Source organism: Etheostoma spectabile, chromosome 15 (genome assembly GCF_008692095.1).
Source record: "Etheostoma spectabile isolate EspeVRDwgs_2016 chromosome 15, UIUC_Espe_1.0, whole genome shotgun sequence".
NCBI lineage: Eukaryota > Metazoa > Chordata > Actinopteri > Perciformes > Percidae > Etheostoma > Etheostoma spectabile.
Window position 1 is genome coordinate 9,015,458 of NC_045747.1, and position 21,748 is coordinate 9,037,205.

Below are 21,748 nucleotides of genomic sequence, written 5' to 3' on the forward strand. Positions count from 1 at the left end.
GAAACGTTTTAAATCAGACAACAAAATAAGACAACTTAAATACATCTTCCTTGACTTCTTGATCCTAACTTTGTGAAGTTAATGTCTCTATGATGAACCCCAACTTTAAACATAACCTTGAGGTATAGTTCAAGATGACGAGGAGGGTGATGATGAGTGAATTATTTGCAAGGAAAAGAAAAAGACAGAAAAGAAGACAGAACAGGACTATTCCCAGAGGCCTCTGACAGATCCCTGCGGTTGGACAGACCAGGACTTGTCCCATGAAGGGAGCGCTTGTTATTGTTGATGTAGCAGACAAGGTGACTTCTGCCCCGAGCGCATCTTAGATTACCAAACTGTTGTGTGTGTGGTGTGTGTTGTGTGTGTGTGTGTGTGTGGTGTGTGCGGGTTGGGGGGGTGGGGGGGGGGGGGGTTGTGTGTGTGTGTGTGTGTGTGTGTGGTACTGAGACTTGTGCTGTTTCCATGGGGAATATGTGTCAAAACAGCACTGCCATGCTGGTTTGGTTGGTGGTCTTCAAATGTAAATAACACATGTTGTCAGAGGTAAGAGCTAAAAACAACTGCAGGTGTTGAAATGAGACAATGTTCGTCTGTAAGGACGACATAAAAAGGAGCAAGTGGAAGGGAGCATAAGTAAGTCCATTCATTCATTCAAACCTTTAACCGAGATAAAAAAAAAACTCATTGAGATTAAAAATCTCTTTTACAAAAGTGTCCTGGCAAGTGGCAGCAGCACAATTTCAAATAAACACTGAGACACTTACAGGTAAATACATAAACACAATTTCACTCATTTTCAAACAACAATGTCATCATAAAAAACCTGGGTCCTAAATCAATTTTAAAACAGAGACATACAGACTGCCTTTCTGCCAGGTCCTTTAAAAAGCCTTTAAAAGAATAAAATGAGACCAACTCCTTCAACTGGAGTTAATTCTGAAGCGGATTTCATGCAGATGGTGCTGCAAAATTAAAAGCCTTTTTGCCAAAGTCAGTGCGGGCTTTAGGGGCGGGCTTTAGGGACTGTCAATAAAAACAGATCCTGTGAGCGCAGGTGATATGTCCCTGCAGACCTCGGAAGGATGTAAGTGTTTAGATGTGGAGAAAGAAGTCCTAATACCGCCTTATAAATAATAAGATGCCAGTGCATCCATCGCTGAATGGAGAAGGAAAACCACCCGACCCGAGAATACAGCAAACAGTGATGAGTGAAAGATTTTAAGTTTGTAATGAATCTCAAGGCTCCATGAAACACGGTGTCCAAAGCATGAAGACACTGGGAGGTCGAATGCATGTATAAAATATCCCCATAGTCCAAGACAGACAAGAATGTTGCATTTACAAGTTGTTTTTCTGCTTCAAATTATAAACAGGACTTGATTCTAAAGAAAAAACCTAACTTCAATTTCAGTTTTTTAACAAAATCTTGGACATGCAATGTAAAAGACAGTGATTGGTCAATGGTAATACCCAAGTATTTGTAATGTGACACTTCTTAAATTTCTGTACCAGAAAGTGTACAAATGGTTGGGACATTGTTTTTAGTTGATTTTTCCAGAGTGAAAGTCATGACTTTAGTTTTTTTAGTTTAGAACCAATTTTAAAGTAGCCAGATTATGTTGCAAGATGTTAAAGCGGACTGTAAATTTGTGCTGGATTTTATACGCATTGTACTCAAACACTGTATTGTTATGGAGCCAAGCCATAGATGAACTGTAATTGTGAAGGGGATGACAAAAGAAGAGACCAGATGTACAAAGCTGGCTCACAGACTGCCTTTTAATTACTTAGAAGTGTTATTTCTAAGTAACTAGGGCTTAAAAGGCCCTAAAATCATGCTATTTAGAGCTTATATGTCAGGTCCCTACCACCCGTTAAGTCTTAGTCAGTCAGTGAGCCCCTGGGTATCTGTGTAATACTAATACTAGAGTTATATTGAGCTTTACCATAAGGCATGGAGGTCAGCAATAGAGTTTCAATGGAACAGGACGCCCTCCGCCCACGGTGTCTCCCCAAATTGCTGCTGTCATTTTTATGGCCACACCAACCCTGAGGAGCGTGGCTGGACGCCTGTGTATGGCAGGAGGACAGAGGCTTATTTTCTTAGGCTTAAAACTACAACCTCTCCACAGAGTGTGCTGCCTCATTCTTGTGTCACTGTTACATGGCAGCAGATGACAAATTGTAAAAACAAATTGGGAGAACTTGAGCTGCCCTGTTGCACCCCTAACCATGAGGTAGGTTAAAAGGTAACAGGGCTCTGCATTGGACAACCTCTTTTATTGTAAATGATTGTGCCCATTGGGCTCAAAGAGCACTTGCCAAATCTAAAACTGAAGTTGACAAATATTAAATCCAGCTTGAGCCCATAGAGGGGACACACATGTGGGCCTTGTCAATTATAACTCAAACCCCCCTTCCTTCTCTCTCAATAGTGACGTCATTCTCGCCACACTGGCCAAGCGGTTTGAAAATCAACCGCTGTAAGAGAGAAACCGATGTTGGGGTAAAATTGCTTTGAACGGTCTGAATCAAATATTTCATTCTTGTTTGCTCTTTCCAAATTCTCTTACTCCTGCTTATTACTCCTTATATTAGGCAGGTGCAGCAGGAATTCTAGGGACATAAGAAAATTAAGGACGAGGGTTGTCATTGTTTTAAAAGGAATTTTAAAAGTGTACTACCTTCCACATGAGTATGTTAACTGTCTTATCGTGTTTAGTAGATACTGATATGCAGAATTAAGGCACTGATTTTTTGATTAATTATTTGTTGATCAGCAACCAGTCAGGGCAGTGACTTTCCAAAAGACTCCAGGAAGTTAATGTCCCCAGCTGATGTTTCCCAAGTTATATATAATAATTAATAATGTAATTTTTTACATTTATGTTTCTGTACAAATTAAAAGAACAAGATGCAATGTGCAAATAAGTGAGCTTTACAGGTGTTAGTAGGTAGATTCTTTTAACTTTGAAGTGAGCCAGGCTAGCTGTCCTCCCCCCCACAACCACCACTTCAAGTCTTCTAGCTAAGCTCAGTTAATCACCTTCTGGCGTTGGCTTCCTACTTAATGCACAGATATGACAGTGGTATCAATCTTCTTAATCAAGGTTTAGAGAGGATAAGCCAGGGTTCTTATCACACAACTCTTTACTGGATACATAGAGATGAAATAGATCAAAATTCTCTCTAAATTTGAAGTTGGAACGCCCAAAATTATTGACTTTTCCGCTAAATGTAAAGCTTAGGCCAAGACTCCTGTGCTGGAACCATCCCTGTCAGTGAAGGAGAACAAACTATAAATCAAAAGCAACCTGTCTTATGTGCGCCTATAGGCCACACTGGTGTTTCAAACCAAATTTATTGTTCACAGCTATAAGGGGACTTGACATTGTTACAGAGAACACATGCCAACATCAAATCATGGTTTTAAAAAAGGAAATCCTCAGATGTGCACTTCTGCACCTCTCTCAGGGATGATATGTCTTTGTCCATACCAGTGTTTTATCTGACACCATCTGTATGCAATACAGATGTTTTCTGGCTCCTGGTGTGTTCCCAAATAGCTTTATCCACTAAGAGGGATTTGAAAACACTCTACTGACCTGGCTCTCAAACCCGTTTCTGAAGCCACACTACCAGAGCTCTGACAGAGTTGATAATAAGTCCTGGATTGAATAAACACTTAAATCGTGACTCAAGATCATTTTTTCAGCCAGCAGTCAGCCGGTATGCCTTGTGCAGGTAACTGAACTCATATATGTCTTGATAAGTCCCTGCAAGTGAGTCAGTTTAAGAATAGCCCAGATAAAGGAGAGAGGTCCAGAGTAAACTAAGACCTCCAAAAAAGCGATAGATCAGAAAAGAGCGGGGGAAGGAGAAAAGTTTACAGCCAGCACAGTATAAACAGACACAAAGATAATTCATTGCCATTGAGCAGTTCATTACCGGCACCACTGGCTGATTTCCTTCCAGGGGCAAGACAATGCAACGTTGATACTTGGACCAAACTAGGAACGAGTTCAGCTCTTACTATTTTACTCTGCTCAAGGTCTGTTTGACACTGGAACTGCTTTAAGGAGCAACATGTGGTGTCAGATTAATATTTGTGGCTGACAGCAGGAGATTCCAATTGTGTTCATATTACATGCAAGAGTAAACCGCACAAATTCTGCATCATCACTTTTTTGCCATATTCAGTCATGCTGATGCATGACTATTGCTGAGCACCAGATGTCAGAGTGATGTCTGAGTTTCCCATCATCGTAATTACTCTCTAATAAGATGAAAAGTAGCCAAATAGGGGTGAACAAGACTAAATCGTATTCGAACAGAGCTTAGCCTGCATCAGAAAAACACAGCCCCCTCATTTATTTGAATTGAGTAAGTCCACTGGCTCATTGGCGGGGCTAACGCAGCGGGCAGCAGCAAAACAACACATGGCCGTCTGCCAAATAATTGTAATAGATGCAATAGATATCAAGACATATCACTTATACCCCAAAAAATGTCAACCAGCTGCTGATGGTAGTCAGTCTTCTGGGGACCGTAAATGTCTATACAAAGTGTTATAGCAATCCATCCAATAGTTAATGAGTTATTTCAGGCTGTACCAAAGTGATAGCTCGATTGACCAAAATTGCCATCCTTAGAGCCATGTCACTAGCTTGGCTAAAATGGTATTAGGACCAATACACAAGCTTCAAAACACCCCCATCATTATCCTGCCTTCAGACCTGATTATGGAGTGGGGAGGGCATAAATTTGAATTACTCCTTGAAGGAGTCAATAAAAAAAAAACACTGAAAATATATCACCTTTCTGTGAACCGGCTCTGGAGCAGACAGGCTTAGTTTTGCCATTACAGCATCCCTCAGGCCTTCACTACGCTGCCTGAGCTAACCAGCTTCAGGGCTGAAGGCAAATAAACCGGCCTGACGTCTCTCACAGCAGACAGCTATGCACGCTCCATAGATTACACCGCCATGATGTCATCCTTCACACGAAGGCACGTGCAGCTTTAAGCCTTTTGACAAACATGTCATCAGGGCTTCGTGGATTGAGCGATAAAAGTACAATTGAGGATTAGGGGTTGGTGCTGAGCTTCAGCTCACCTTTTCTCAATAAACATTTCAGCTTAAGGAAGCATAACGCAGCCAGCGGAGAGCTATATTACTACTAAAACCCCAGGGCAGCCAGAGGACACAACATCTGGGCTGTGTGTGTATGCATAAATGTTGCCAAAGAGTATCTCTCCTCTGCAGTCATAAATTTAACCCAAATCCCATTAAAATAGAGCCCCCCTCCCCCTCCCCCTGAACGTTACAGACATGCTACAAATCGATCAAAAAACGGGGATAAATGGATAGGGAGAGGATGAGAAAGAAAAAAAGGGCAAGCAGCCAAACAAAGGATCCAAGCAGATGGAATTCACACAGAAGGACGGAAAGCAAAGAGAAATGGTTCCTGACTTGACACAATACACAAAAGGGGGTGTAAAGACTCAGTAACACCTGTTGGAGTGGCTGGCTCACACAAACGATAAAGGAAGTCATCTGGGAAAAATATTACCAACACAGGTGTCTGCATCAATCTGTGGAAAAATATTTTTCAGACTGCTAAATGATGAAAGTGATAACCCAGGTCTAATATCTATGAAGAGGGAATGCTCAAAAAGAAGAAAAAGAAAGCGTTGCTGGCCGGGAAAATGCCAGTCAAACTCAAGCAGGGTTTACACTACGGTTAAACACTTTGCAGACAGAGATGTGTAGACACAGGAAAGTGCCAGTCAGCAGTCTGGCCAATTATGGTTTTAAAAGTCTATTAAATATGTTCTCCAAATTTAAACAAATGAGAATCACTGCATCTCATTCTGTCATCCTCCCTCAGCTATTTAACTTCTGAACATCTCAACAGACAAAGTGCACATCTGTGTCACTCACAGAGAATGTTGATTCACCCACCAGGGCAAATATCAGGTGTCTGTATGCACATATGGGAACTATCATAATCTCTGCATTTCCCTCTATCTCCCTCTCTGACTCTCTCTTTGTCTGTCTTTCCACCTCTCTGTGTATCTGCTAAATGGGGGGTGTGAGTATTTAACAAAGAGTGCCAGTGGTGCAGAAATAAATTATATGTGCTGGATGATCAAGTGCTTATTTTCTCAACTTCACCCATTCTTTATAGACAGTTTAATGGGAGATCCTCCAGTCAAATAATGCATGGTTAGAGTAGATTATGTCAATCATGTACTGTACTTCTGCTCTGAAAAGTTCAAACTCATTCGTCATTTCACATCAAGTGCAGTTTTTCTAAAAATGAGCAAAATATCAGCTGGCATTGGCAGTTTTCTACCGTAGTTGTGTATTGAAGTTGGGCTTTCAGTTGAAAGGAATAGTTCAACATTTTTGATTGAAATACTGTACACTTATTTGCTTCCTTGCCACGTGTAAGACACCACACATATATCCATCTATCAATTATTAAGCTACATAAATGGCAAGCCATGGTTGTACAGAGCCAAGATAGCTATTTCCCACCATATCCACTCTTTATGCTAAGCTACGCTAATCGGCTCTAGCTTCATATTTATCATAAGCCGCTTTCACACATGCACTGTAAACCTGAAATTATCTAGACATTACCCTGCGGAGCTGTATGTGACTACTCAAATGTCCGAATCATTTGGCTTGGACATCAAATAATGTTTACCCTTCCTGCTCCCTTGTACAAAATCTGTTTAATCTCCAATTGCGACGAATGTGTAAACATTCACAGTAAGTGATTGGGCGTGTTGATGACGTTACACGCCGCTCGCACAAAACTGGAAGAAAACAAACATCTGAGGGTAAAGGAGGTGATTTGAATGAAGACAGCAACGAAAATGTGGAGAGAAATGGAGAGACGACCAGATTCGGGAACTTCTGTCGGTTAAGGCCAAAACCATTAGACAGATTAAGAGATCAGCAAGAGACTCAGTTGTTTATGACAACATTATGAACGGCTCCATGACACAGTGTAATCCGTGTCGTGTCCTGCCTGCTGCACGCTCCACCCACCGCAGTATTTCCAATAAGTGAGAACACAACCAACACGGACAATCTCCTGTTATGTGCTACAGGTGTGAGAGGGATCGCCGGGCTCTGTTGGGACCGAATGTCTCGGACATAGTCTGGAGTTCCTATGTGAAAACTATACATGAGATGAACTTCTTATCAATCAATCTAACACTCGGCAAAATTAGCTAAATTTTCCACAATGTCAAACAAGAAATTGAGACTTGTGTAACACATAAAAAAGATTGTAAGTAAACTTGTAATGGTAGATACATATATGTTGCCTCTATATTATGCTCCCGCCTTATTGTAACTCAATTTCATGGTAACAAAAGGATTTTGTTTGCCAGTCAACAGTCCTTGTCCCTGGTTTTCTATGTAAAACTGTATGTCTTATACTGTAGGCAGCACTAAACCATTTATAGCCCCGGCTACAGCTCATCTCTTCAACCTGCTCCTTATTTTGGCGCCTCACCGTCTTTCCACTCTTCTCGCAGTCATCATTCCTTTTCCTTTAATTTCCCCTCCTCTAATCAATAAACGTTGTTTTATAGCTTTCATCACCCCTGAAACAGACTCTCTCTCAGGCTTTTCATCCATGGCTAATTGGTCTTTCCAGCAATTACTGGGTTTTCTTCATCCTGTTCTCTTCATGGCCCATTTAATTTGTGTTTCTGTGTCAGGATTCACTATCTTGAATGTAACCCTGACTTTACAGAATCAGGCAAGCTTCTAAAAATTGGACAGATGGGGGGAGAAGCAGAGAACTCTGGGGTGTGGCAGCCATTTTATTCTCTCATTTACCCTTCTGCCTACCGCTACTTTTTCCTCAGTTAATTGGAACCATCTTACATTTCGCTCATTTCTCCAAAAAAAATCCAGAAGCCACAAGCCCATTTTTCCATACGTCTCCTTCCTCTGTTTTCTCTCCCTTTCTGAAGATGAAAATGAATGTGCGAGGTCAGTAGCTGGGCAGGGAGTGGAATCTAAGGAAATGACAACACGGAGTAAATCCTTAGGTGCAGCTGTAATAGCATAAATCCGAGGAGTGACCCTACTGACATGCGGGGGTCATACATTTTAAACTTACGATGGATGAACAAGAACATCAGTGAATACTAATAGTAGTACATGCAAACAATTATTAAGTGGCAAAATACATAATAACTGAAAATTTTAGCCACGTATGACTTCTACTGATTCACCTCACAGACTGTTACAGCCATCATCATTGTCTGCAGTCATTCTTTCCCCCGTCTCATTTCCTTTTGTGTCAGCAAATGAAAAGCACCGTGCAGTAAAAAAAACAAAAAAAAAAAACTAGTTGAGACGTGAGCCAACAGGCCTATGAGCACAGCCACAAGGCCAGGTCTACTTTACAGACACGAGGCAAGACCTGCAGCCCCTGGGGAGGGACTAGTGATACGAACTGGACTGATCCCCAGTTAAATATAGTATCCAGCTAAAATGGTTTATCCAGATTTCTTCTCCTTAGGTCAGAAGTTTGGATCTTTTTTGTTTCCCTTCACTCTTCCTCTTAGCTCCAACGGGGACAAATGTGGAGGAATAAAGAAAGGCCACAGAGGAGGATCAAGAATAGAGAAATAAAAAAGGGAAAAGGGCAATACTGCACCCTTGGTTTTACACACAAGACACATCCATCTTATGGGGATCAGTGGGGGATTTCCTCAATTTCATCCTACACACTTTCCAAACACTACATTTACCATGTATCACATTTCCTTTATTTCCTTTATCATAAGGTGACAGGTGCAACGCTGTCATGAATGTTGTTATAGTGTCAGTTTTGGTCAAAGTAAAAAATCAAATAACAGATCCAAAAGCTGCATTTACCCATAAAGTCCTTACTTTCACATACACAATCTGCCAATTACTGTATAAAATGTTAGGAAACATGCCAACACTGTTTCCCAGAGCCATAGGGCACAAATGTTTTCTTTTGTTGGACCAAATGAATACGTTACAAAAATAATTTCCTAATAATTTCTTGTCAATCAACTGTTCGATTTACCAAGGAATCAAATGTTTTAGCGTAAACGTAAAACTATCTGAAATTATAATGAATGTCTGGATCAATAATTACACGTTTCTGGTCGACAGGACAAAGAGCTGGCTCAGTTTCTGTGACCCATGGAGACTTTGTGAGACTGATCGCCACTGACTGCCCGCCGCAAAGACGTCACCCTGTGTTTTAAGAGGGCACGAAAAAAATCTTGGCCCTAGGAATCATTCTACCCCATGGAAAAATAAATCAAGAGGGGAAAAGAGGTATATGGAAAAAGGGAGTTTAACAAGAGACCAGTTCCCTGATGACATTGTGCATGACAGAAGTAAAACGATAGAGAATGTCAACGTGTTAGGAAGAAAACAAGAATGATACATTAAATGAGAGCTAAAGACAGCAACAGCACAGGTTAGACAGATGTTTTAAGACTGCACTGAATAAAAGATGTGTGTCTCATCCATGAGTGACTAAAATCAGGCAGGAAAATAGGACGCTGTACAAATGTACAAATGCTCTGTGGCCGCAGTGCAGGAGGCCTGCCCCGCTTTCTCACTGGTGTAGGCTTTCATGCACTGGCAATACACTCCCTAACCTCTATTGCTGCTGCAGTCATTTCTTTGCAGTCTCTGCTCTGTTCATCAACATTTAAACTCATACACTTTCCAGGTTGTCTAATTAAAAGAGCTACAATTATTTTAAACAGGAGATTTCATTCAATTATTTGTGTCAGGTGACACTAATCAATTGAGGTGAATGGACACATGTCCAGCCAAAAACCATTGCAAATACTATATGTCCTGCCTACGCCTATTTGGTGGTGAAGAAGTAATGTTATCCAGCATGTGCCTTTGTTAAAGAATCTGAGGGGGCAGGTGTAAAAACCCTTTCCCAGCTTGAGCCAGAGCAGGGTGCTTGCTATCCACCTTACAATCATTCGCTGGATGACAACAGACAAAAGGTAATCTGCCTATACATACTAGATTGATGGAGCATCCAGGAAAAGAGCCAAAGAATCAAGAAAAAGGGCCAGCTGAGTTGTGTAAAAATGAATTATGGGAAGTAAATAAACCCTTAATCCAATGGAATTGTCTATTTGTATTGGTGGAGTCATGAATCACCCATCAGAATGGCCTTGAATCTTTTCCAAACTCAACTCTGAGTCCTCTTAACTAGGTTTTGGGTGTAGTTAGGCAGACTTGCATTGTGATTTTAGGTCCACAGTGGCAGAAAATCTGTGATTGTTGAGTCACGGTGCCAATTGGGCCATGTGGCCACAGTCAGAAATCCAGCTAGGCAATCGTGTCAGCTTGGGCTGTGGTCAAACACAGCACACTATGGGGGTACTGGCACCAACTGCACTGTTGCTACTGGCAGAGGTCTCCCTCTGGGAAAACTACCCAAGGTCACAGAGGCTGGTTTTGGATCAGAGCATCCTATAAAGCTGGTTGGTTCCTGGAACAAACATGATTAACGGGACCATTGAATTGCCCAAATATGAGTTTCAGTCCAAAAGAAACATTAGAGAGCCAAAAGAGATATCAAGAGCATGTTTGGTGATCTCTGGGGGTTTTGATGGTTATTGTGGTTATGGAGGTTAAAACAATGAATATTCTAGAGATGCACTTCGTAGATTGGTCCTTTAAATCCAAACAGATATCCATGGGACAGGACAGGGCATTAATGACAGAGGAAGGAATCATGCTGCTGACAACAGCAAAAACTCCAACACCCAGCTGATAAGAATCTGCACGCTAGAACTGCTCTGTAAAGAACAAAGAGATGACTCTTTGGGACGGTTTCTTGTAAAGAGAGGGTGTGTTCAGAGTAGGAGCATACAACACAGAGTTAATCATGCCCATACTGTTTGAGACACCATGAAGCCCCTCACACACAGCCCTCCAGTGTTTGTTCGTTTATAGCTCTTTCATAGCTGCGAAGGATACAGTTGGCTGGCTTTGCTCCCTCCCTGAAACCACTTCATAGAGGCTTCACATCTTCAAAGTACCCCCACGCATTTGTATGGAAGCATGATTTGTGCATAGTGGGATTTGCTAGGGAGGCACATGTGTGCAAGGCATGTCATGTTCATGTAATGTATGCATAATCATGAAAATCTATATAAATACTGGGGGCTATTCTTTTGTTTTACAAACTTTTCTTGATCTACTCTTTGTTTGCTGTAATCAAAGTGTGATCTTGGAACTTATCTGCATCCGCTTCAAGGACTTGAGAAATCTTATATATCAACGCAAAATTCGGCAACAAATGGTAGAAAAACAAGTTTAATGTAATTATAATTACAGCAGCAGGTGTTAGCCTAAAGGGGCATACAAGTCCAATGAGATCAAGTGTGTAACATGCTAAACAACGCTTATATATTTTAAACACTGGGTATCATTTCAACGCCCAGAGCCCTAATTTTGGGCCCTGGCATACTCTATGTGCAGCAGCAGAGCACCGGGCAGCTGACTGACAGCTTGATTAATTACCTCATCTTCACTATGCTAACAAACTGCTCAATCTCCTGTCGCTGCTCACACTGCTCTGCAGAGAGTTCCCAAATACGACAGGCTCTCCAACGCAAACTTCACCCCAACACTCAACCGCTTCACTCAGGGAGAACTATTTAACTCTTGCATTAACCACAGATTGTAGGAGAACCTGTTGTCTTAAGAAGCTCAATTAGTAAGTGATGACCTAAGGAAGTGGCATTTTTAAGACATGTGTGAGCCAGATTTCAAGGTCCCCTATGCTCACAGCAACAGTAAGCACAGAGGAAAAACATCCAGTTCCAATGCAGGTATGCAGCTGTGGCTCAGGAGGTAGAGAGAGCCATTGACTGCACCACACCAGTTCCAAACATTAAAAACTTTAATTGAAGTTTCATACAACACCTGGTCCAGTTAGAAATATGTAAATTTACATTGAATTTGACTGAGTAATGTATCAATTCGCTTAACTTTGGTCTGTTAATTGATATTATGTAATATGGGAAAATGGTCAAGGTGGTGAAATAAGAAAACATAGGTATCCCAGGTATGATTAAAAGTCAGTGCTGAGCTTCAATTGGCAATGTTAAAAACAACAGACAAAGAATCCTTGGTGTAGTCAAGGACTCAGACCTAAAATTCAACAGCTACATTAAGCCAATTACAAAGTCAGCCCACTATCACCTTGAGAATATATCAAGGGTTAAAGGATTTAGAAAAACTTGTCCATGCTTTTATCTTCAAGAGACTTGACTACGGTATTAGTGTCTTTACAGGTCTCCCTAAAAACTCACATAACTCTAGTTCTGAGGTCTTTACACTGGCTTCCTGTCTCTCAAAGAATTGATTTCAAAATACTACTGTTTGTTAAAAAAGCACAATCGTTTAGGGCCAAATACATTTCTGATCTGCTGCTACATTATGAACCACCCAGACCTCTCAGGTCATCTGGGACAGGTCTGCTTTCTGTCCCCAGAGTCAAAACTAAACAGGGGGAAGCAGCGTTTTTATGCACCACACATCTGGAACAAACTCCCAGAAAACTACAGGTCAACTGCAAATCTCAGTTCTTTAAATCAAGGCTTAAGGCCTTTCTGTTTGATGCTAACTTTAAGTATTATTTTTTTTCTAGCACTTCACTGTAACTTTTATTCTTGTATCATCTGTCTAAATCTATTTTAGCCGTTTTATCTTTTTAATCCCTTGTTAATGTTAAAGCACATTCAATTGCCTTGTTGCTGAAATATGCTATACAAATAAAGCTGCCTTGCCATGTTAAACTGTGTGTAAGTGTTTAACATAATTATCATATCATCAATGTTTACACTTCAATGATGCATGGCTATGATTTGTTAGATTTCAGCAAAATACCACTCAGCTGTTATTCCACTTCATCTGTCCTGTGATTTTGCCAATAATAACAAATTACACAACCTTAATTTTTTAATTTCTTAGTTACAATATAATAATTACAAAAGGTTGCTGAAATAATGGAAAATCGTACAAATACAATTATTGTGATGTAATGTCAATAAAGGATATACAGTAATTAATGTCAGACATCATTTTCCAATCTGGGCATGCCTACACAATATGCCTTACAACTTGGCTTTGTATCTTAGAAAACAAAAAAACAAGAGTCTGTAAGTAGGCAACACATCTTTTGCATGTTCCCTAATAAACATCTATCTAGTTAGTTGTTTAACTGAGAAAAGTACAGAATGAATTTACTAAGCTGTCGGTCTTAAAACTCTCACCTCTTATATGCAGCACCACTGTCTGACCTCTTAGTTAACCACTGGCATGATCCAGCTAGCATATGGAGAAAACCAGGATAATGGAAATAGCACCAGCGTTTGGTCACACTAAGGTCAGCTAGCCTAGCCACGAATGGAGCCCACACTGCACTTTATTTCCCTCTGGGCTCTCTGAGGTTGGCCTCAGCTGTGTCTTGTTCTCGCTTTGTCGTGTGGGGGCCTACTGTATACCATTGTATATGTGCATTTCATCAGACAGTCTGACAGCTTTTGCTATGCTGCTTGGTCTGATATAAGGTGTGCGTCTCTATGATTGTCATGTAGACATGCTAGTGTATGTCCCAATACGCACAAATCAAGACCTCTATGTAATTAAACTTGCTGCAATGACCAGTGGTCTGATGCACACAATCCCACTTGATCTGTACCATGGGTACAAATATCAATTCACACACAAACAGCGCCTGCTCCTTTCAGCTACTTGCAAGCCACAAAACCACACACTTAAACAAATCACAGTAATTGATCATTGTTAAAACAACACCGGGTAGAGAAGATCAACAACAAGCCAGTTCACACCTCATTCTGCTGTTCCGGCTGTGAAAAGACAGAAAAATGATTTGCTTGTTTTAAGTGAAATGGATGTTAAAAACGAAGCAGTGCAGAGGGTGATTAAAGCCACATTGCAGTTTCTAAAAAGTGAAGAAGAGATAAAGAGGGTAAACTGAGGTGAAGTTGCATGGGAGCTGTGAGATGCTGAAACTGTGCTGATATCAATGTTGTTAATAATTTCTTGTATTAAATGATGACAGAAACTTGCCAAAACAAGTGACTACTATGAAGACTGCCCTAAAAAAATATAGAATTGTGTCTTTATAAATGAGGTCAGACAGCTGAAGAAGGCACTAATTCCCATGATAACAACTCTTCCCTCTCAGGATGAAGCAGGAAAAAAAGCTAATAGTCATCAAGTTTTGGCCACAGGTGTCACCCACATGTGTGCATAGGGCCGTAATTAGTTGAGTCCCCAAGCAGCCAGCACACTAATGAAGCATCCGCTCAAATGTGAGCAAAGAGCTCCATTGCTGCCAGCTGGCACCCTTACTCCTTCACACACGTGCACACGCACAGTTGATTTGCCAAAGCAGCTAAAACCTCCAAACTTCCCCCATCTCTTTCACTCCTGCATTTATTGACCCCTTCAGATCCTTTTCCAGCAACCAGACTGACCAACATTCATTAACTCATCCTTTTGTTTATTCCCACACACACAAAGCATAATTCAAACATGACATTAAACCAAACCAAAGGCAAGATTATCCCTTAGTTTACAATAAAAATAAGCATATAAAGGAGTTAAGTCATAAAAACTAAGCATGTATCAATCGTAATTGAGACAGACTCCATCCAAGACAGCAATGGAATATCCAGATTTTATGCCACCGTTTGGCTGAACTGTTTATAGTGTGTTCCCTCATTAGGAAAGACACCTTTCCGCACTGCCAAAATTATTCAAACTATAACGAACACTGGCAGAGAGGGAAATGGAGTGAGATGACAAGAAAGAGGGGCACAACATCTGTGTTGAGTTAAACCACTGGCTATTACCAGGTCTTGAACCCAGCAGGGCCTGATGAAGGAAAATACAGGCACAATACACCGTGCATTAGGGTGTTTGGAAAAGAGGTGAGTATATGGAAAGAGACAAACCCTATGAGTGAGACAATGGGGTGAGAGAGGGCAGAAAAGGACAACAAAAGCTAATGTTAAAGAAGAAACAGATCTGTAGAAATAAACTCATATTGGTATTCTAAACGCGTGACTATATGCGTTTTGATGCAGAATAACGCAGGTTGAAATTTCAAGCCAAGCCATGACTAAGGCTGCATTCCGAACCACAGTCCTTAGTCCCTGATCAGGGAATGTCGGTTAAGGGAATTTCACTCAACAAAATTCCTCCATTCAGAACGCACTGCAACGTCACCAAGGCAGATTTCATTTCCTCTTAGCATTACCCTGGTAAAGTTAATATCTTGGAAACATTGCTGCTACTGTGGGAATGTCATTCTTCTGAACTTAAATACTGAAACAAAAACTATTACCATTATAAAACGTATTCTATTGAAATGTATATGTGCCTTTTGAATTAATGTGTTTTGATTCATTTAAAAAAAAGAAGATGTACGCTTTTTTTTTAGCAAGCCACAATGACTGATGGGTAATCTTGCTTGTGAGCTTCAGGTGAAGTGATGAACAGTTGTTCAGTTGTTTACTTCTCAGCTTGCAATTCCCTTTGAACTGAGCATGTTTTCTCCTTACGATGACGGAATAACCTATGCTGTCCATTTCTCAGGGAACTAGGCGATTGGAACACACGCTGAGAATAGGTGACATTATCTGCCATGAGTAGTCAAAGGGAGTACAAAGGGAGCCAAACGGTTAGATGGGGGTCAACGTACTAACTGGAAGCTTGACATTTGTACAATTAAAGACATATTTCATGCCAGGTGTTTTCTCTCCTTCTTTATGAACGAGAACTGAGATATGTACAAGCAGGAAATGTGAGTGCATCATAGTGTTGCTATAAAGAAACTAAAAGTCATCTCCCAATCATCACTGTCAAAAAAAATAAGTTGCTTGTATATTATCTTGCACTACTGTTTTAAAGTGTATGCTTCATGCCATCACACATTTACTGGGGAGCTGAAATGTTGGAGGAGTAGAAAAATGCTGCTGTGTGTACAGAGGAATCTTTCTGGTATGTCATGTTTACATCTAGAGAGGGAAATTAATGTTAAACACATATTCAGCAGTAAAAAGCTGTGTTTAACAGCCACACTACACATGCTGAAACAGTGTATGAGAGACTGCCTATTAAATCACATGTTATCATGAATGGTATTGTTCCATCCAACAAGCATTGTCGGGTATGTCGGCTATGTACATGAATAGAGAAGTATTTTTGGCTTAGCTTCAGGTAGAATTATGCAGCTTGTGTAGCTGGAATGTAGAGCTCAGTAAGGCAGTGACATTCTTGGAATGAGCCCCCTGTTACAGACATTATAGTTCACATTTCATAGTGTTGACTCCGTATGCCTGTGGTGTTAGTACCAGACATTCGCCAAACTCTAAACAAGCTTTATTCTGCAGGAAGTATCAAAATCTCATTCTCTGGCAAGTGTTGACATTATGTGAGAAGAAATTATTTGTTAGTAGAACAGAATACTGAGCATTTTTGCGATTGAGAAAGAAATTTCCATATCTGTATTGACATATTTTAAATACTTTTATAAAATTAATGCAGTACTCATTGAACTCTGAATGTTCAATTTGTATTTGAGCTTGCATTCCATTTTTCTTAAAGATAAAAACATTAACAACATAAAGCAACATTTTTATTAAGGATCCCTTAAATTCGGTTACTAAATATAGCAGTTTGATGCAGAATATGTAACAGTTGAATAAACCTATTATTAAAGACAACGTAACAGTGTAAACATAAAAAAGGTTTTGACTTATTAACTTAAACTATTAACAAACAGACTATTCACTAACCAACAAAACACAAAGAGAGAGAGAAACAGAGAGAGATTTATGGCAGGATATAAAAGTTGGTATGAGTGGCTGCTCTCAGCCACCTATAGCAATGAAACCGCTGTGCTTTCCCTTGGCCCTGCCCAACGTTCCCTCCTCAAGTCCAAACCCATTCCAGCTCGTGGTCCTCTCTAATTTCACCCAAAGCAGCAGAAGCTTGAGCTGAAAAAGAGGAATCTGGCCCCCAAGTTCAGCAAACTATTCCCTTTTCCTGTCTCCCTCCTCTTCCAGCGACCACAGATCGACAGCTCTACGGCCAGCACTGGCCCAAAACTATGAGGGGTATTTTCAGCACTGTAATTTGAAGCACACATGGTATACACACCAGACACACTCAGAACCACAGAATCAGCAAATTCACGACAAATCAAAAGATACAATAAGACAGAAGAGAGCAAACACAAATGTCTGTGTAGGCACGTGTCCCTACATCCACAAAACAACTTGTCCCATTACGATCAGGTCAGCAAATGTGCCGGCCTTATCTCTCCCTACGTGCTGGGTCTGAGCAGTCGGGTAGCTTAGTGCAAAAAAACAGGGCGGAGGCCTAACTACATGGAGACGTGAAAGAGACTCATCTGAAAACAAGAGGCCAGTATAGGGATGTTATGGCAGAGAGGGCAGAACCCAGAACAGCAAAGAGAGTAAAAAAAAGGCTTTTATGCAACGTATGTTATATGTTTATCTTTGGTGATTTTATGATTCACCACTTCGTTATCCTTTAACTGTGTGTGATTTACATCTGTAAAAAAACAAAAAATATATATATATATATATATATATATATTATATATATATATATATATATATATAATATATATATATAGATAATATGTATATTATAGTATTATATATAATATATATATATATATATATATATATATATATATAAAATGATTTACCTTTAAGGGACTGATGGATGGATGGATGGATGGATGGGGGGGGGGTCATAAAAAAGTCATGAAAAACAGACAACAAAACTAAACTCAAATCTGAAATTCAACCAGCTCTTCAGTAGTGGGACAGGAAGCGAAAGGATGCCACATGTACAGACACGCACTCTCCCTGTGTGTGCCAACTACCTAAATACAACTCCAGATTACAGATGCAGTATATACTGCTCCTCCTGTCCAAGACCTTAATTACCCTACACAGTCTTATTTCCCATAAATACAGCAAGGACAGGGCTGTAATTAGGGCCTATATTTACCCCACCTGGCTAGGGGAGAACACAGTTCAGTGCTGGCCACAGGGATGAGCCAGCCCCACCCGGCCATGCTGCCATGGGTGGAACCGGGACAACAGTGATTGCCCATGAGCTGTGTCCCAGCTCAGGGGTTGGATTTTTGGAAGGATGGGGGCCATGTAGGTACATCTCCTGCCCAAATGAAACAGACTAGTCTCACGGTGCAACCATTTGGACTATGGGAGATACACTAATGTCGGTTCCGGAAAAGCATGAATAAAAACATGTATAAATAAATGGCATATGTTAGGCCCTTTGTGTCTGAGCTGGTTGTTTTAGATGCACAGCAATTTGATTGTAGATTACAGGGAAATACAAACTCTTGACACCTAAAAAAACAAAGAATACACTCTATTGTCTCACTACACTCTAATGCTCTGCAGCTTTTGTGAGACATCCATCCCCCTGACAACTGACTGGCTCTCCTGTAAGAAGCCAAACAGACCTCCAAGTGAGGTTACAAACGTAAATAGCTTGGACACTTTCAGCAAACCCTCTCCGTTTACTTTGTGGCCAGATTGACTTTTTCCTGCCATCACATCACATCTACAACAACAAACTGATCAACATGCAAACTGGAGAAAATGCCAGTGCTTCACTGTGCCCTTGCATCACAAACAAACTATTTTGTTGAATCTCCTGTTAACCGCTTATACAATATGAAATGTTGTGTTGTGTTTTATGGTGTTGAACATTGCTTTGCTGGGCCATTTAGAAGTTAGAGCTTCATACTCTCTTATGCATCCAAATTACTGGCCTCATCATGATTAGTGGGTTTACAATTTGCCTGCACCCTTTCAATCCTTGGGGTGTTGATAGGAGTGGCACTGGCTCTCCCATTCTCTTGTAGTAGTGACAAAGAATCGCACATCTGAAAGCTGTCAGTGTGAGGCTCTGCCCACTCAAGGGACTTCAAATTCAAGCAGGACCTCAGATATTTTAGAGAGATAGGCAAAAAGAACAAGGAAAAAGAGATCTCAAAACTAAAAAGAGAAGAGCAACCCTCTAATAACTTTGAACTGGGTCCTAACTCTTCTTTGGTGTGAAGTGGTGAAGACATGTGGGGAGCAGAGGACAGCATGCTGACTCAGGCTTCTTCACTTCTTGGTCTTCCTCTCCATGACAGTGAGACCAATAGGATTAATGAGAGTAGGGGGGAAAAAAGAGAGCAGAGAGACAAGTAGATCTGGCTCAATGGTCTGGGTGCCCAGACCATTTATTTGACCTGGTTGGTTGTTACTTACTAAATAAAGAAAATCACAGATTCATCAGCAACAGTCAGGTTGTGTCCACACAGAGATTTAATAGACAGCTGAATGCTAAAAAGTAGTGATTACGGACTGGTTTTGTTTTGTACTTTTATGGAATTATAACATTTCCTAACAGTCCTGAAGCAAGTGTTCTTTGGCCCAATGTAAAACACTCTGTTACAAGTAAGTACTACATCAAAAATCTTATTTAAGTAAAAGGCACATAAAGTATCAAAAGGAGTTAGAATCAAAAGTAAAAGTACTCATTATGCAGCAGAATGGCCCCTCTCATTGTTATATAGTGCATATTGTTTAAAAAGTCTGCAAAGTAAATATAGCTACTAGATGAACCGAAGTACTAAAGTAAGCATATATTAATATCATACTGTAAGTACACTACTGGCAGTCCACGAGTTGGTCTTACACACATACTAAAAAGCTGAAACTTAAAACATATTCCTGGGTTCAAATCTGCCTTGAGACCTTTGTCACATCTTTTTCCTTTCTTTCTCTATACGGTCTATTTACCACTGACAACGATCTAATGAATTCAAAAATCCCATATACTTTGCTGGAATGTCCCAACTGCTCATCCCCACCACCAGTTACCACTGGGATCTTACTGGAGACACTGTTTCAGACAGACAGACTACCCAGCACTGATTCTATTGGAACTAATGAGACCCTTTGACTGCAAAAAGTGATTTACATCAAACTTTAGAGCTATTTTGTTTGAATTCCTTCAAATTTGTTAAACAGTGTGTGCAGAGTTGCAGAGGACCTGGGAGAGCATTTACTGAAAAGCTGTGCTTGATGTCTCAATTGCAGGTCTGGTAAGAGAGACTTTGCAGTAGAGAAAATTCAAACAGCCAGCCTAGCTTGTGTTACTTAAGCGAAAACAGATGCACATACACTGTATTTACACTCTGTATTGCGAAGGCATCCTGTTCTAGGTGTGCCACAAAGAAAATAGTCCACATGTACCTTTTTTACCTTTCAGAGTCAATGAATCACATACCTCTGAAATAGTATGTCTTTCACGGAGGTGTCAACATTTCAAAAACACATACCAAACAACACAAGGGGGGAGCACATACACAATCATATGCAAATACACATGGTGATGTGCCTTTCAGGTATTTCCGTGGTCAAAAATGTATGTCTGCTGCGGCATGTTTTTACAGAATTCCTCATATTTACAAATGAGAGAGCCCACGGTCTTAAGGCAGACAAAGCGTCTGTAATTAAAACACACTGGGAGGTCCACCACCGAAAAGTGTGAGAATATTTGCTCTACATTGACCAGCCTCTCACAACACTTGCCGCCCTCCCTCACATCTTAATCTTCCCTTAACATATAAACGCTCTACAACTCCACTTGCTGTTGGTTGTGACAGAGTCCTATTGGCTCAGGCCTGGTTGTCATTGGTGAGAGATTTCCAATGAGGAAAGGAGAGAGCGGTGAGAGCGGAAAGGTTCATGGTCGGGTTAGGTTAGTGTGGGATGGGTACCGTGGGAACAGGAGAGCAGAGACTGCAGCTTGTGTAGCAAATCTATAAATCAATAGTAGATGAATCACAGAGTGGCCAGTGGTGAGATAACGGGGTTACTGTCAACATGTTTATCATCCCTAAATACAGTGTGGAACAAACATACTTACAGTAAATGGCAGTGGAGTGACAAGGACTCTTTTTCTGCATTATTTTCCTTAAATAAGGTTACATAAAGTTCTGTCTGTACTACATACATGGTTTTCTAAGCTGGATGGCTGCAATTGATTTCCTTGTTTTCTAACAGCAGTTGCCAGGAGTTCAGAACCGCGTGGTGAGGGCTTTATTAGGGGACTTACCTGAACAGGTGTCAGCTGGGCTCTGGGGTCAAACACTCGCAGCATCTTGTCCTGGACAAATGAAAGAATTTTTAAAAATTACATAAATCATACAGTTGAATCAACACCTCTCTACAGTTTCAACAATAGCTTAACATCATAACCTTCATGAAGGTAGGATTTATTGCCAGACTGTTGTATTCGACAGCATTAGTTTTAGATAGATGTACCTCATAAACTGGCAGTATAATTATTACGTGCGAAGGAGGTCAAAAAGCATGTGTAAAGTCAAGATTTAAAGTTCTCACAGAGAAAGGGGAAGGAATTCAATGCTTTTCAGTCAACTGTACGTTTTTCTCATAGAAACCAAATAGACAACTGAAATATGAAAGCCGCATATTAAAAACATTATTAAAGAGTCCCTCCACCGTGCAGTGGGGCTCAAAAATGTGGGCACCCCAGGTAAAAGAATTGTATTAATGTGCATAAAGAAGCAA

General features: G+C 40.5%; 1 protein-coding gene across 2 annotated transcripts in view; it reads right to left on the reverse strand.

Annotated features, from left to right (window-relative positions):
• The window catches only part of LOC116702850 (mitochondrial import inner membrane translocase subunit tim16), a 117,483-nt gene that overhangs the window by 84,854 nt on the left and 10,881 nt on the right, over positions 1–21,748 (reverse strand). For both annotated transcript variants that reach the window (XR_004335270.1, XM_032537342.1), the window contains exon 7: positions 21,273–21,323. Coding sequence is in view for 1 of the 2 variants with exons in the window: in XM_032537342.1 (XP_032393233.1) it covers positions 21,273–21,323 (51 nt within the window). In the remaining variant the exon portion in view is untranslated. The remainder of the gene's footprint in view (positions 1–21,272; positions 21,324–21,748) is intronic.